At 38.0% G+C, this 18,251-nt stretch overlaps 1 protein-coding gene across 21 annotated transcripts in view; it reads right to left on the reverse strand.

Moving 5' to 3' along the window:
* The window catches only part of LOC113634383, a 304,384-nt gene that overhangs the window by 262,168 nt on the left and 23,965 nt on the right, over nucleotides 1-18,251 (reverse strand). For 20 of the 21 annotated variants that reach the window (XM_047822095.1, XM_047822092.1, XM_047822094.1 and 17 more), the window contains 5 exons: nucleotides 14,810-14,917; nucleotides 13,193-13,300; nucleotides 4,653-4,730; nucleotides 1,510-1,588; nucleotides 57-249 (listed from right to left, as the gene is read on the reverse strand). In XM_047822095.1, coding sequence (XP_047678051.1) covers nucleotides 57-249; nucleotides 1,510-1,588; nucleotides 4,653-4,730; nucleotides 13,193-13,300; nucleotides 14,810-14,917 — 566 coding nt within the window. The remainder of the gene's footprint in view (nucleotides 1-56; nucleotides 250-1,509; nucleotides 1,589-4,652; nucleotides 4,731-13,192; nucleotides 13,301-14,809; nucleotides 14,918-18,251) is intronic. The other variant, XM_047822074.1, reaches the window with a different exon arrangement.

Consider the following 18,251-nt stretch of genomic DNA (forward strand, 5'->3'; position numbering starts at 1 on the left):
AACTTTTCAAATGACTATTTACAAATGTTCAATGTGTTGTCTTATTAAATTCTTACCCTGGAGTGCATCAGCGAGGTCATTGTGTTCCATCAACTTCAGAAAGTACAATGTCATATCAAGAGCTGCTGCTTTTACACTCCACAAATCATCCCTCACATTGTGGTAGTATTTTGTGTTTTGTATTTTTAGACATTTCTTAAACATCTCCAGCTCATGTTTTATAAACACAATCATTTTATTCTCAAGATCCTTCACAAAACACACAGAGGAAATACAAGAAATGTGTAAAATGCAGAATGACTTTGTAATAAACAGAATATTATTTGCTATGATTAGAATTTCACTGCTCATGCATGACCAGAAAGACGCAATACAGCTGTACATAAAAACTAGGCAGAACTGTAGTCAGTAAAATTAAGAAAAGAAAGTAACTGTACCAGAATAAATGTATTATTTATGCTATGCAATAATAGGAAAGACATAAGAGCTGTACATGTTGTACACTGTGTACAAAGACACTGACAGGTTTCATTCAGGGTTGAGTGAGTGCAGTGTGTAATTAATTAATAAATACCAAAACACTACATCTGTATTCAGGGCTCAGAATGATCTAAATTCTTTCTTAAATAACTTCACATGAAGTGAACTGTCAATTTACACATAAAACTAAAGTATATGATGACTGTAAATACACAAAAACTATTGGAATGCAGTTTAAAATGAAACATATTGATAAAGAGATAATCTTTTATATACCATGGACACTTTGTAATTTGGATATGACACGCTTTCCTAAAAAAAAGGTATTATTTATAAAAGCATGTACAGAACACAATAAGATTCACCTGAACACACGGGAACATTACTGCACTTAGCAGATGTCAGTATCCAGTGTGACACATTTATCTCACTTATACAACTGAACAGTTGAGGGTTAAAGGCTTTAATCAAGGGTCCAGCAGTGGCAGTTTGGTGTTCCTGGGATTTAAACTCACAACTTTTTCAATAAGTAGTCTAACACTTTAGCCACTGAGCTAACACTTTTATTGGTACCAATTGGTATTAATTATTAATTGGTATTTATCACACCTCTGTGTGCACATCTGTATTTATTTTACAGGTCAAATAAATGCAATAAAAAATATTTTGTGTGCTTTCTATTTCTCCTGAATTAAATTTAGAAACTGCGAAGGCATGAATATTTTACATATCTTGCTCTTTTTCTTTTTTTTTTCAATGTGCAATGTGAGGTTAAAGAGATGCTAAAACTAAATGTTTAATTAATAAGTCCACAGATGTTGAAAGTAGATTTTAATCAAATTAACAATCTCCCTTCACTCTCTGTGCTCTAACAGGTCTGATTTCACAGTCATCAGTGCTCCAGTGATTCTGTGCCTTCACTCTTTATGACTTATTAAATATCAGCTGTAATAATTATTATAAAATGTTTGTAAAATTTGCAGTGGATGACATTGCAGGAAATATTACCAAAGAAAATCTAAATCTTACCTGAAAGATGTTGTGCAGAAAGTCTGCAATCTTATTTTCTAACTTGAGACTTTTCAGAAAAGTTTTCTCAGGGTCATCTCTGCAGACAAATAATTTATTTTGGGATTAGTAACAAATTAGACAAATAAATAGTTCTGTCAGGACCACTTTGTCACAAGGGAATTTATTAGATGATATTCATACAGTTAGTGTTGGTGGTATGGTTCTGTTCTGGGCAAGAATCCACGCGTCCGTCCATGTGCATGCATGGACAGAGCAGGGAGAGCAGCGACTAGAAAATAGAATAGACTCCCCTGTATAACAGAACCACTAAGCATGCGTAGTATTGATAGCTCACGTACGCGTTTTTGGAAAGTAATGGATAGATAGATAATTAAATAATTAGAGAGAGAGGGAGAGAGAGAGAGAAAAATATGTGGAGATTTATGACATAAACTGGTACAGCGAACGCGAGTTCCGGCGTGGTGGAGTTGGGGTTGGAGGAGGGAGTTTAGATCGCGGCAGCAGCGAAGCGCTAGAACGGCTCTATGAATGGGAATTTAAATGGTCGGGTAATATGGATGTCGTAACTGGATTGGTGCGCGTTGTGGACAGCTGATTAACAGCTGTTGCATGCTTGATGACATGGCCTGCCAGAACTAACGCGAAGCTTGATCAATATGAAACAAGAAATACTCATTTCCATTATCATGTTGGGATGTAAATTTAAATTAAATGAAAACTAAAAGACTTTTAAATCACATGAGCCAATATTTTATTCACAATAGACAAAGATAACATAAATGTTTACATGGAGAATTTTTACACTTTTATCCACTAAATAAGCTCATTTCAAATTTGATGCCTTGTGAGACAAATCTGAGGTCTCAAAAAAGGTGGCACAGGGCAATAAGTGCCTGAAAACGCAAACTTTTGAAAAAATTCAGCTGGGAGAACATCACTGCTAGTTATATATGCCCTATATAATTGTGTATGTGACAAATAAAAATCTTGAATCTTGAATCTAGTAACAAATGAAGTTTATTGATTTCAGGTCTATAACATGATTAGCTATAAAAAGGATGTCTTAGACCAGGGGTGTCAAACTCAAATTCACAGAGGGCCAAAATATAAAACAGATAAAGTCACAGGCCAAAGTGAATATTTATTGAAAAATTAACTGCAACTGATATGTAATGTTTAACCTTTTTCATATGGAAACAAACTTTAGTTTTGCTTAAATACAGGATTTGGAACAACCAGAGCTTGTTATTACAAACACATAATAAATTGAAAAATAAAAGACACATCAGTGGTGTTCATTTCGCAAACTTTGACCATACACTTTTTGACAAACTCTCCCTCTTTAAAGGGCCGGGCAGATTTTGCGATCTCTGCTGCCACAATAAATCTTTACAGCCTTTACAGCAGCTTCACTTTTTGATTTTGCTTTCATGAACATAGTCTGCCGGGACACCAGACTTTTTTCCATCTCCTCCACCTTCTGGAGCTTCTGCTTTAGGTCCAGGTCCTTATACTTCTCATAATGTTTCATGTCATAGTGTCTTCTTATGTTATATACTTTCGTTACAGACACGTTAGCTTCGTTAGCACACAAGACAAACAGGTCTGTCCTTTATATTCGTGAACAGATAATCTGCCTCCCTCCTGTCTTGAAAGCTCCTATTGTCCATCTTTTGTTTGGCCATTTTTGTGGAGGGTGGAATTAACTTGCCCGATGTGACTGTAACATGATTGTTAACGACTGTCAACAGAGAATGAGGGGTGCTTGCTGTTCGTGACTACACGTCAATACAGTGGCAAGACATTCTGGGATTTGTAGTATTAGCAGAGCATGCGGCTAACCAGCTGTAATGCACATTTGATATGATCTCGCGGGCCAAATATAATTACGTGGGCCAGAGTTTGACACCCCTGTCTTAGAGAGTCTCTCAGAAGTAACGATGGACAAAGGCTCTCCATGGCTTTGCAAATCTCATCATCTACAGTGCATAACATCATCAAAAGATTCAGAGAAACTGGAGAAATGACAAGGCCAAAGGCCTTTATTGGATGTCCGTGACGTTCGGGCCCTCAAACAACACTCATCACTCATCGGCATGATTGTGTCAATGACATCATTAAATGGGTCCAGGAACAATTCCAGAACGCACTGGAACACTTCCAGAATTTATTAAATCAGTAATTGTGTGCACATCCCACCTTCTGGCAGGTGCAGGACAAAAGAAACTGTTAAAGTAAAAAATTATGTAATGTCCGCAACACTTTTTAAACTCCCATCTTTATTAATTAATTAAAAAGCAACGTTTTGACCATGTTGGGTCTTCTTCAGGCAAATGAAGCACATTTGTCTTCCAGAACCCACTGTGCCATCTGCAGATGCCACCTAAAGCGCTATCATGCAAAAAGGAAGGCGTATGTGAACATGGTCCAGAAGCACTGTCATGTCCTGTGGGTCAAGGTTCATTTAAAAATGGACTGTTTCAAATTGGAGAAGTGTTCTATGGTCGGACGAGTTCAAATTTAACATTTTTGGAAATAATGGAAGTCATGTCCTCTGGGGTAAAGAAGAGGGAGACCTTCCAGCGTTTTATCAGCGTTCAGTTTAAAACCCAGCATCTCTGATGGTATGGTAAGTGTATAAGTGCACACAGTCTGGGCAGCTTGCATGTGTTGGAAGGCACTATGAATGTTGACAGGTATATAAAGGTTTTAGAGACACATGTGCTCCCCTTCAGACGATGTCTATTTCAAGGAAGGCCTTGTGTATTTCAGCAGGACAATGAAAACCACATACTGCTGCATGTACAACAGCATGGCTTCGTTGTAGAAGAGTCCAGATCTTTCACCTATAGAGAACTTTTGGCGCATCATTAAACGGGAAATACGTCAAAGACGACCACGGACTCTTTAGCAGCTGGAAACCTATATCAGGGAAGAATGGGACCAAAACTCCAGAAACTCATAACCTTGATGTCCAAACGTCTTCAAACTGTTTTGAAAAGATGCTACATGACCTAGAATCTATGTTCTATTGTGAATAAAATTTTGGCTCATGTAGTTTAGAAGTCTTTTAGTTTTCATTTTATTCAGATTTAAAAAACGTTCAAACAGTTCTGGAATTCGGGATGTAAATATCATACCTTTTCTTATGGTGTATTTCTTTCCTTTTGTCAGTTCTAGTTGGATGCTTTGGCAGTCCAGCTGAGGAGGAATTCGGGCTAAAGAGAATGGAAAAAACAGAATAATAATTAGTTGTTAGCATTTTGTCTGAAAATTTGTTTGTACTTTTTAAACTAGCATTTTCTCCATTGTTTGTTGTATGTGTGTTTAAAAAAAAGTCTCATGGTATCTTAAGTCTGTAACCTAGTGAACCAGAGTTAATGTATTCAATGATAGAGACTTAAAAGCACTTTTGTACCTCGTTCTGTATAAGAAATTCTGATGAATGCTGTAAATGTTTGTTTTAATATGTTCCTTTTTTACTGACATACAGACAGTAATTATTACTAATTATTACCATGTTTTGTTATAAAGATAATGATAAGCCATACAATAAGCCATAGCCACTCAGATTTCCAATATATCCACAAATTTTACTACAGTCTAAGAAGCACTCGGCTTTTCTGAAAAAGGACTTTTTTTTACTGTAAATCACTGAAGTTGAAGGACCTTCCTTCTGATTTTTTTTTTTTTTATGGAAAAAAGAACACCATATAAATTGCTGTGATTTTGTGTTTATTCATTTTCTTTTATTGTTTTGTGGTGGTGGTGGATATCATGATTAATTAGCTTTACTAATGTGTTATACAGAAAACTACCATTTGCAAAGAAACGTAAGTATCAACACAAAGCATCTGCTCGGATATAAGAGCACGGCCGCGATGGCCGATGTTTCTGATGTATGGATGGATGAGATTATGGATACATCTTATTGACTGTAAAGAAAAACGGTACCGCTAAAATAAAAATACATAGAGATGTGACCAAAAATCCATTCTGGGCCTTAAAATCCTCTCCCAATGTATATGTATCTCCCTACGAATTAATACAGCTTCTTCATCTACAGGATCATCCATAAAAGGACATTTCATTCCCTTTGATGCTCTCTGGGTAACTGAAATGTGTGCAATCAATGAGGTGTTTAAACATCGCTTCCTCTTAAAAAAAGGGGAGGAGACCAAAAGAAACTCTGGGTTTACCGAAGAAACTATGCTCCCGACCAGGTTAGGTTCACAGAGTAAGTTACTAGGATAAGTTACAGAGTAAGTTACCTCTCTTTCAGAAACGGGCTTAACTAGAATTTGTGTTATTCCCCTCTGTTGAGATTTTCACAGTTCTTCAGTTCCATTGTTCTCCTGCTTTTGTTGTGCAAACACACCCATTACCTGGGAGGCCTGGCACATTTGCATTTGTTTACTCAGAGTGGGTCAGATCCAAGGCAGGCCAAACCTCTCTGTGTGACATGGAAACCTTCAGAAATTTCTGCTGTATCTATACAAAATAGTCTGTTTTATTTATAAAAAAAAAATGTGTGAAAACAGAATGAAAAGTACAATGACATGAATAAAATGAAAACTTGCTAACACTTCAGTCTCCAATGTATTTTGTACACAAATGTCATAAGCTGAGTGAAGTTATGGTCCATGTTTTTTGACATGTTCGTACACATACAGAATAAAATGGTCATATCATTTTCATTGGCCATCACTGAATTATAACACCAAAAGTGAATTTTGTTTTTGTGTGATCTCTACAGCTTTGCAAGGTGTGATTCATCCCCAGGTCATGATCTTGCTATATCCTTGCACAACAATCTGATCTCCCCTTCAGCCACAGCTCGCAACCTTGGGGAAACCATGGACAATCAACTGTCCTTTTCCTCTCATGTTGCTAATGTGACTCGCTCATGTCGGTTTCTTCTCTACAACATTAGAAGGATTCGGCCATTTTTGTCCACACAGGGTGCTCAGGTACTTGTTCAGTCTCTTGTCATTTTTAGACTGGATTACTGCAATGCACTGCTGGCAGGTCTACCTATGAACACAATCCGTCCTCTGCAAATGATCCAAGATGCAGCTGCCCGGCTTGTTTTTAACCTGCCAAAGTTCTCGCATACCACCCCGCTGCTGCGATCCCTCCACTGGCTTCCAGTAGCTGCACGCATCAGAATCAAAACACTGATGCTGGCCTACAAAGCCAAAAATGGGTTAACTTTTACATTAAAAAAAAAACAACCTTTGACACTTTTTCATTGTAACTTTGAACAAATGTTTTAAACTCATGGTATCTTAAGTATGTAACCTAGTGAGCCAGCATTAATGTATTCAATGTTAGAGATTTAAGCACTTATGTATGTCGCGGCTTTGGCCTGGCTTCAGGAAATGGACTTAGCAGACTCTGTGGGTCCAGCTTGTGCAGTGAAGCATGAGCGATTTGCTAATACATTGGGCATTCCAATGTCCTCCTCTACCCACACAGTGCCGTCATTTGCCGTTTGGCTCAGACAGGGCTCCCCAGTACCACGGTGCATCTTCCGTGGAGGCATGTTGGGTTCATGTTTCGTCTCCTTTTCGGATTCTTCTGAGGAGGTATCAGTGGCCTGCTTGACAAATGAAATCTCTCCTCCATCAGAGTCTGCTTTGTCCATTTCCTGAAGTGTTAGGTCCATGGAATTTACGCAAATTTGCAACCTCATCACTGATCTGCTATATAAAGAAGAAGCAGAAGAAAAAGGCGAATGGTGTTAGAAGTGGTGTGTTTATTGTAGTGTTGTTGGGAGATTTTCTCTGCCCTCTGCCTGCTAAACTAAAGAAAATTTCTTATTCTGCTCATTGGCTTTCAGATGTGTTGCACAACAATAGAAGAGAGCTAAGATCATCTGAGAGAAAGTGGAAGAAATCACAACTTGTTTTGTTTTATTGTTTTATTAGGATCCCCATTAGTGGCCCATTTAATGGCAGCTAATCTTCCTGGGGTCCTCTTTTAAAATTATTCACAACATAAAATCACACAAAACAATAAGCAACACAAATTACAATCAAAAAATTCAAACATTGCACTTACATTCAGAGAACATAACATTTAAAAGAACATGATAATTTACAGCTGGCACTAGATCATTTGCAGCAATTCCTGGGTTACTGTCCTCTTAAATTTGTATTTGTTCTGAATTCTGCGTAATGAGATAGAAAGTCTATTCCAAATAGATATTGCTCTGTAAAGTGATGTGCGTTTCAAAAAATTTGTCCTGGGAAGCAGAAGTTTTATAACACCACCTAGTGCCTGCCTGGTGGCGTATAGGTGTCCACTTTCTACAAAAACAAACTGCTCAGAGAGAAACTGTGGCTGTTTCATAAATACTGCATTTCACAACATTAAAATTAATCGTAATTTAATTTTGTCGTCAACTGTGAGCCAAGAAAGACGTTTATGCAGCAGGGCCACGTTAGTCTTTAAAGAGCACTGGAGGACAGTCCTTGCCGCCCTATTTTGTTCCACTTGAAGCTTACGAAGATGTTTTAGTGATGTGGATGACCATATAATTGGACAGTTTTCTAAATGGCACAAAACAAGAGACTGGACCACCAGTCTAGAAATGGACATAGGAATATATGACATACTTTTTCTGTACGTTGCAATACCCTTCCCCATTTTAGCTATCATTCCATCAATATGAGCTGAAAAAGACAAGTAAGAACCCAAGGTGACGCCCAGTAACCTGGCTTGCGTCACTTGTCTTAGCTGCAGCCCATTGACTGACAAGTTCAGAGACGGCTGGGTAGTTAATTTTAATCTTTTCCAGAAAAGCATAGATGTTGATTTGTCTACATTTAAAACTAATTTGTTTTCTTTTACCCACTTGCTTATATTCTGCAAATCATGATTTAATAGATTTAAAACATCATGAGGATTTTTTGCAGAACAATACAGTGTGGAATCATCCGCATACATAACAACAGTTGAATGTTTCACAATAAAAGGTAAATCATTTGTAAAGATCAAGTATAGCAAAGGCCCAAGGCAGCTACCCTGGGGCACACCGCAATGTATTGTCTTAGTAGATGAATATTGACCATTAAAGAACACCCGCTGCTTCCTATTGAATAGGTAACTTGCCATCCATGCCAGAGACGAAGGTGTAAAACCATAACATTCTAATTTTTGAAGCAGTATTTTGTGATCTATCAGGTAAAACGCTGCACTAAAATCCAACATCACTGCTCCTACTAATCTGTTTGCATCAATTTCTTCTAACCAGTTGTCGGTCATATGAGTTAAAGCAGTACATGTGGAGTGACCCTCCCAATATGCATGCTGGTACTTAGTGATCAAACTATTAGAAAAAAATATTTATAAACTTGTTAAAAAGCAATCTTTTCCATGACTTTGCTGAGTAAAGGTAATAGACTGATAGGTCGGCTATTCTGTCCTGTAAATGTGGCTCTTTTATTTTTAGGCAGTGGTATAATTTTAGCCTCCTTCCATTTCTCAGGAAATATGCCCTGCAACAAACTTAAATTGACCAAATGAGCAATGGGAATGGACAGAGCTTCAGCTGCCACCCTAATAAGCCTGGAGTCCAAATGGTCCTGTAATGTGTCTGTCTGTGTTTTCCCCTTGTTTCTGTCTGCCGTCTCTCCCTGATGTTAATTGTTGACCCCGCCCACCTATCTGTTACCATGGACACTAATTACATTCATTCTCTTCCCCAGGTGTTTTGCACTTCCCCAGACAGATCTGTCACGAGGTGACACGGTGAGACACAGGCGAGTGAGGATCCAAATGCAGTTTAAGGTTTTTTAATAAACAAAACACAAACAAACCGGCAGGCAACGCGGAAGAAACAGGAAACAGGAAACGGGAACATGGACATGCCCACACCAACAACGACCAACCACATTGAAGTGAACAGACAGAGTATATATAATGAACGAGAACCAATCACAAAACAGAGACAGACAAGGACTAAGACAAAACACCTGGGGAAGAGAATGAATGTAATTAGTGTCCATGGTAACAGATAGGTGGGCGGGGTCAACAATTAACATCAGGGAGAGACGGCAGACAGAAACAAGGGGAAAACACAGACAGACACATTACAGGTCCATGCCTGATGCCTTTCCATCAGGAAGAGCTGCAAGAATTTTTCCAACAGAACCTCTGTCAACTTGACTGAATGAGAACGTGACAGAATGGTTCTTCTCACTCATTATCTTACTTAATATTGCATCATACCAGATCTAAATTTCTCTACTTTACTAATAAAATAAATAAAAAATAAATAAAAAATGTTAAAATAATTAGCAATTCCCTCTGGATCTGTGATGAACACTCCATCATTTTCAACATATGAAGCAGCTGAGTACTTACTCCTGCCCATTATTTGATTTAGAGTGTTCCATAGTTTTTTACCATCATTTTTTGCTTCATTAATCTTTTCTTGAAAGTACTCTTTTTTCTTCATTCTATTCATTTTAACTACTTTGTTTCTAAGAGTTCTATATTGTTTTTGATCAGCTAGTTCGCAAGAAATGTTAGCTTTTATTTTAGCGTTATCTCTAGACAGCATTAATTTTTTAAAATTTTTGTCCAACCAAGGGGTACTTTTATTTCTCACAGCTCATTTTCTAAGAGGAGCATGCTTGTCAACTATTTTCATTAGTATGTCCATAAACTTATTAAGGGATAAGACAGGGTCACGATCCGCACACACTTCTGACCAGTCCACACCTTGAATTTCACCCACATACTGCTCTTTGAAATATCTGTAAGTTCTTTTATGAATTATTTTACAGCCTCCTTTAGGCAATTTAGTTTTCCTTGTGACTCTTATGATATTATGGTCACTACAACCAGTGGGCACAGAGACTGCTTTGGAGCATTGTTCAAAAGCATTTGTAAATATATGATCTATACATGTTGCAGATGAAACCAATGTACTTGTAGCAACCCTAGTGGGTTGAGTTATGATTTGTTTTAGGTCACATATTGCAGCTGTGGATTTAAGTTTCTTATACATTGGACAGTTTAGTGACAGCCAGTCAATGTTAAAATCACCTAAAATAAATATCTCTCTGTTTTGATCACAAACAGCATCAAACATTTCACATATGTTATCCAAATATTGAGTATTGGCACTGGGAGGTCTGTATACACACCCAACTAAAATAGGCTTTATGTGTGGTATATGAACTTGTACCCATAATGCTTCAATATTCTGCCATATGAAGTCATTTCGAACATTAACTGGGATGTTATCCTTAACATAGAATGCAACACTACCACCATGTCTATTTCTGTCCGTCCTAAATAATCTGTAGCCATCTATCTTCACATCAGCATCCATGAAGCTAAAATCTAAATTTGTTTCAGACAAAGCTACGATTTCAATACTATTGGACTGCAAAATCTGATATATATCATTAGTTTTATATCTCAAACTGCAGATATTCAAGTGCGCTACTGTATTACCCTTAATTGGAAAAGCTAAATGACACAAGTCAATAGCCATGATCTAAATTACAAAAAAAAAACACACAAATATACAAGTAAGCAAAACAAAATGAATGAATGTTTACATACTTCTAACTAAGCTCCTCCACTCTTGGAGTTTATGACCAGTTTATCATATTTCAGAGTGGCTATTTCTCCTCTTTCCCGGGCAGCTCGCAGCTTGTGTAGCAGTTCTTTTCTTTTCTTCATTACAGCCTCAGAGAAGTCCTCATTTATATAAATACGTGCGCCTTTTAATTTCTTTGCAGAGGATAAAATGGTCTGCTTGTCCTTGAATCGCAGGAGTTTGATGATTATCTGTCTGGGTCTTCCACCCTCCTGATACAGGCCAATCCTGTGGGCCCGTTCAATTTCAATATTGTTGTTATTTAGACCCATTTTGATGATCAACTTATCCTTGATTTTCTTCTCGGATACATCCCAGCTCTCTCCTCTTTCCTCGGGAATGCCATCCACTATAAAATTGTTTCTTCGTGACTGGTTCTCAATAAAATCCAGCTTTGTAACCATCTTGTCCAACTCCTCCTTTGATTTAAGTATTTCCGTTTCAAGCTTCTTCAACTTATTCATTTCCTCTTGTGCTTTAGCCATTTTGTCAACTTTGTATTGAGTAAATTCCAGGCTGATTTTAATTCCTTGAACATCCTTAAATACATCATCTAAGCGTTTGTTGGTGCCATCAATTATGATCTGCACAAAAGATTTGCCGTGTTGTTGTTGTAACATGTCTTTATAAAAAATTTTTGTTGCTCAAGCGTATGAGTGAAGAGGCTCATGGTCAACAGTGACTCATCCTCTGGTGGTATAGCCTTTGATATGCCAGGAGTGTACCATACACTCCTGGCCAGGTTCTCCTAAAATGTGACTTCTGCCAAGACTTCCTTCTACAAGGAAAGGCTTGAAGCTTCTGAACAATCCTGATATTTTGATATGGTTTAATTTTATGTATCGCGATTGCTTCAGTCTTTTTGTCAACAGCTGTTGTGTGTGTGTGTGTGTGTGTGTGTGTGTGTGTGTGTGTTCTCCTTGGGGATTAGTAACATTTAACAGTGTGGGCTAACTGTTTTAAGATTGTTATTATTGGATGACCTGTGTATGAATAAAGGTTGCATTTGGAACTACTCACGCTTCTCTTCTGCCATCTTTATAATAGTAATGAATTTGTGTGACCTAATATCCTTGTTGGGATATTGTTAATAGTTCCCTGGGGGAAACTCCTGGGGTTGCGTAGTCTGACTTCTAGTAGAAGATATTTGGGTTAAATGCCATTTCATGCATTCATGGATTCTCTCGTAGCAACCTAAACTGCGCCCTTTAACCACCACACATACAAACCCTAAAATGGATCAGCTCTCTCTTTCCTCAAAGCCCTCATCACTCTTCGCACTACAACTCACACACTCAGAGCAACCAGCACTGCTCAACTGATCCCACCATCTCTCAGGGTAAGAGGTAAGTAAACGAGACTTTTCTGTTCTGGAACTTCCCCTAGGGGTCTGGACAGCTGAGTCACTGGCTATTTTCAAACAACGGTTGAAGACCTACTTATTTATGAAACACTTCATATAGCACTTACCTGTTTGTTGTATGTATGCATGTAAAAGACAAACAAAAAAAACATTGAATGGTGTTTTACACTCATGGTATCATAAGTATGTAACCTAGTGAACTAGAGCTAATGTATATAATGATAGAGATTTAAGCAGACTTAATTTTGTACGTCGCTCTGGATAAGGGTGTCTGCCAAATGCTGTAAATGTAAATGTATCTGTACGCCTGTTTTGTTTCTCTGACAAGGCCTTTCCACTTGAGAACATATGCAATAGCAGACAAAGCACTTGTATATCTTCTGATCTCTAGCTCTAAATGATTATGATTACTGCCAAGCAGTGAGAGCTCTGCAAGGTCACATGTTGTGTTGTGAAAATCGACTATGAGGAGCTGTGACTGGATAAATATGGTAGAATGTGTTCTGGACCTTGTGAGTGTTGCTCATTTTTATTTGGTCCTGAAGTTTACCAAAGGTTAATGACCAACTTTTCCTTTTCTACCCAGTTAGTATACCCACAGGTGTACTAACTTTTGCACTCACTTGTAGCCACAGCACATACAGTATATTAAAGGACATTACACAAGACCTGAATAACCCCGAAGAAGAGAGGAATACCTTTCCACAGGGGATGTTTCAGTAAAGTTTGGAGGATCTGGCAATGAGCGATCACTCTTGACGGACACGCTGCTGGATACAGGTGAGACTGGCCTTTCCTTAGTTTCACTAGAACAAAGAGAAAGTTTTAGAGCTTCTTTACACATCCTAATTTAAAAGGGGCTTTGACCAGAGCACAGTCGGCCATTACACTGCACCTCTGAAGTAGAGCAGATTAAAGACCTGAGTGAGGTACCAACAGAGGCTCAGTAGTGTGTCAGTAATGGGATTAAAATTTTTTACTTTCTTATCAGTAGACTAGAGTCTTGAACACTGAGCCACCACTGTCCTAACTATGCTAATATACACGTAATTTGAGAACGTTTTTATACCCTAACACTGTGCTGGGTTTTAATGACTAAGTGCTTATTAGTACCATTGTCTCCATTAGGCCAAGACACTGCCATTATGAGCAGCTTTAGAGAGATGAGCACATGGGGCTCTCCTAGGTGTGCTGCAGATAGCAAACATACTTTTGTAAAAATGTATTCAACATTTCTCTAAGTGGTTTAACTATAGAATTTAAGAGACATTCCATTATATTTTCAGTGTACCTCTCTACCACCAGAGGTCTCTATTTCCCTTTTCTCATTTTTGAAGTTAGCTTATTACATTAAACTGACTCTATCATACACATTATGTTTTATTTCGGTTAAATGCCATTTCATGTATTCATGGATTCTCTCGTAGCAACCTAAACCGCGCCCTTTATCACCACACATACGAAGCAAAAAATGGATCAGCTCCCTCTTTCCTCAAAGCCCTCATCACTCGTCGCACTACAACTCACACTCTCAGAGCAACCAGCACTGCTCGACTGATCCCACCATCTCTTAGGGTAAGAGGTAGGTATACATCCAGACTCTTTTCTGTTCTGGAACTTCCCCTAGGGGTCCGGACAGCTGAGTCACTGGCTATTTTCAAACAACGGTTGAAGACCTACTTATTTATGAAACACTTCAACTAGCACTTACCTGTTTGTTGTATGTATGCATGTAAAAGACAAACAAAAAAACATTGAATGGTGTTTTAGACTCATGGTATCATAAGTATGTATCCTAGTGAACTAGAGCTAATGTATCCAATGATAGAGACTGAAGCAGACTTCATATTGAAGACTTAATTTTGTACGTCACTCTGGATAAGGGTGTCTGCCAAATGCTGTAAATGTAAATGTATCTGTACGCCTGTTTTGTTTCTCTGACAAGGCCTTTCCACTTGAGAACATATGCAATAGCAGACAAAGCACTTGTATATCTTCTGATCTCTAGCTCTAAATGATTATGATTACTGCCAAGCAGTGAGAGCTCTGGAAGTTCACATGTTGGGTTGTGAAAATCGACTATGAGGATCTGTGACTGGATAAATATAGTAGATGTTGTTCTGGACCTTGTGAGTGTCGCTCGTTTTTATTTGGTCCTGAAGTTTACCAAAGGTTAATGACCAACTTTTCCTTTTCTACCCAGTTAGTATACCCACAGGTGTACTAACTTTTGCACTCACTTGTAGCCACAGCACATACAGTATATTAAAGCACATTATACAAGACCTGAATAACCCAGAAGAAGAGAGGAATACCTTTCCACAGGGGATGTTTCAGAAAAGTTTGGATGATCTGGCAATGATCGATCACTCTTGACGGACACGCTGCTGGATACAGGTGAGACTGGCCTTTCCTTAGTTTCACTAGAACAAAGAGAAAGTTTTAGAGCTTCTTTACACATCCTAATTTAAAAGGGGCTTTGACCAGAGCACAGTCAGCCATTACACTGCACCTCTGAAGTAGAGCAGAATAAAGACCTGAGTGAGGGACCAACAGGGGCTCAGTAGTGTGTCAGTAATGGGATTAAATTTTTTTACTTTCTTATCAGTAGACTAGAGTCTTGAACACTGAGCCATCACTGTCCTAACTATGCTAATATACACGTAATTTGAGAACGTTTTTATACCCTAACACAAGTGTTGGGTTTTAATGACTAAGTGCTTATTAGTACCATTGTCTCCATTAGGCCAAGACACTGCCATTATGAGCAGCTTTAGAGAGATGAGCACATGGGGGCTCTCCTAGGTGTGCTGCAGATAGCAAACATACTTTTGTAAAAATGTATTGAACATTTCTCTAAGTGGTTTAACTATATAATTTAAGAGACATTCCTTCATATTTTCAGTGTACCTCTCTACCACCAGAGGTCTCTGTTTCCCCTTTCTCATTTTTGAAGTTAGATTATTACATTAAACTGACTCTATCATACAAATCCTGTTTTATAACACACTGTTACAACCCGTAATTTTGTGGACTGTATTGTGTTCTCTGTACATGTCTGTGTGCAGGTTGATTCCAGGCGAGAGTTTCCAGCCTGCCCTGATCCTGCACCCTTATCAATGACCTATCACTGATCTGCTATATTAGGAAGAAGCAGATGAAAAAGGCAAATGGTGTTAGAAGTGGTGTGTTTATTGTATTGTTGTTGGGAGACTTTCTCTGCCCTCTGCCCACTAAACCCAAGAAAATTTCTTCTTCTGCTCTTTGGCTTTCAGATGCGTTGCACAACAATAGAAGAGAGCTAAGATCATCTGAGAGAAAGTGGAAGAAATCACAACTTGATGCAGATCTTGACTCTTACCGTAGACTCCAGGCCAGGTTCTCCTAAAATGTGACTTCTGCCAAGACTTCCTGCTACAAGGAAAGACTTGAAGCTTCTGAACAATCCTGATATTTTGATATTGTTTAATTTTATGTATCGCAATTGCTTCAGTCTTTTTGTCAACTGCTGTTGTGTGTGTGTGTGTGTGTGTGTGTGTGTGTGTTCATTTGTGTGTTCTCCTTGGGGATTAGTAACATTTAACAGTGTCGTCTAACTGTTTTAATATTGTTATTATTGGATGACTTGTGTATAAATAAAGGTTGCATTTGGAACTACTCACGCTTACATAAAATTAAACCATATCAAAATATCAGTTCACATTTTAGGAGAACCTGGCCAGGAGTGTACGGTAAGAGTCAAGATCTGCATCAAGTTGTGATTTCTTCCACTTTCTCTCAGATGATCTTAGCTCTCTTCTATTGTTGTGCAACACATCTGAAAGCCAAAGAGCAGAAGAAAAAATTTTCTTGGGTTATTGGGCAGAGGTACCATCTTCTTTTAAGCATGCTATAGTCCAACCATTGTTAAAAAAGCATCAACTTGATCAGTATGCGCTGGATAATTACAGACCTATATCAAAATTATCCTTCATTTCAAAAGTCTTGGAAAAAGTTGTGTATTTGCAGGTCTCCTCTTACCTAAGTACTTTTAACATCTTTGACACATTTCAGTCTGGGTTTAGAGAATTTCACAGTACTGAAACTGCCCTACTGAAGGTTACCAATGATATTTTATTGTCACTTGACTCTGGTTCTTGCTGTATTTTAATCATGCTTGATCTAAGTGCAGCTTTCGACACAATAGATCATGATATCCTTCTACAAAGACTTTATCAAGTAGCTGGTTTTCAGGGATCTGTGCTGAACTGGTTTGCTTCCTATCTCAAGAACAGATCTTTTTCTGTGAATTTGGGAAATTGTTTTTCATCTAGGGCTCAAATCTCCTATGGTGTTCCTTAGGGCTCTATCTTGGTTCATTTGCTTTTCTCAATGTATATGATTCCACTTGGTTATATTTTTCAGAAACACAATTTATCATATCATCTTTATGCTGATGATACTCAATTCTATTTTCCTGTTAAAAACAATAACTGCTCTATGTCCACTCTGTTTCATTGTCTTCAGGACATTAAGTGCTGGCTGGATCTGAATTTTTTACAGTTAAATAATGACAAAACGGAAATAATAGTTTTTGGTCCAACAACTGTGTCTTCTGGTCTTATAAAGCAGCTTGGCCCTTTGTCTGCATATGTACGTAATCATATTAGAAACCTTGGTGTTGTTTTTGATCCTATGCTGTCTTTTGATAAACAGATTAGCACTGTTGTGAAAAGCAGCTTTTTTCAACTAAGATCAATTGTTAAAATCAAGAAGATGCTTTCTATGAAGGACCTACAAACTGTAATTCATGCTTTTATAACCTCGAGATTGGATTACTGTAACTCTCTTTATTTTGGCTTGCCTAAATCATCTCTCGACCGTCTACAACTGGTACAAAATGCGGCAGTGAGATTACTGACTGGCACCAGAAAACGTGAGCACATTACCCCAGTACTTGCCTCATTACACTGGCTCCCGGTTAAGTTCCGTATTGATTTTAAGATTTTACTTTATGTTTTTAAAGCTTTACATGGTTGTGCTCCCAAGTATATTTGTGACCACCTCACTCCGTACCCTACCCCTAGATCTCTTCGGTCCTCTAATCAATTCCTTCTCTTGGTACCTCGTGCACATTTTAAAAGTAAGGGCGATTGGGCTTTTGCTACGGCAGCTCCAAAGTTGTGGAACAATCTCCCTCTTCATTTAAGATCTGCTACCACTGTCTCATTGTTTGAATCTGCTCTAAAAAAACACTTTTACTCCGTATGTTTTAACTCTGTTTGACGGGTTTTTGGATTGTGTTTTTATTATTGCACTGTTCTTGTTTGTTTTTACTCGATATACAGCACTTTGGCTGCAACAACTGTTGTTTTTAAATGTGCTTTATAAATTAATAAACTAAACTAAACTTCTCTTCTGCCATCTATATCTATATAATAGTAACGAATTTGTGTGACCTAATATCCTTGTTGGGATATTGTTTGTAGTTCCCTGGGGAAAACTCCTCGGGTGGCGAAGTCGGACTTCTAGTAGAAGATATTTGTATATTGTATATATTTGCACATATTAGCTGTGACTGGATAAATATGGTAGATTTTGTCCTGGACCTTGTGAGTGTCGCTCGTTTTTATTTGGTCCTGAATGTTACCAAAGGTTAATGACCAACTTTTCCTTTTCTACCCAGTTAGTATACCCACAGGTGTACTAACTTTTGCACTCACTTGTAGCCACAGCACATACAGTATACAGAATAAAGACCTGAGTGAGGGACCAACA

Source organism: Tachysurus fulvidraco, chromosome 13 (genome assembly GCF_022655615.1).
Source record: "Tachysurus fulvidraco isolate hzauxx_2018 chromosome 13, HZAU_PFXX_2.0, whole genome shotgun sequence".
Taxonomy (NCBI): domain Eukaryota; kingdom Metazoa; phylum Chordata; class Actinopteri; order Siluriformes; family Bagridae; genus Tachysurus; species Tachysurus fulvidraco.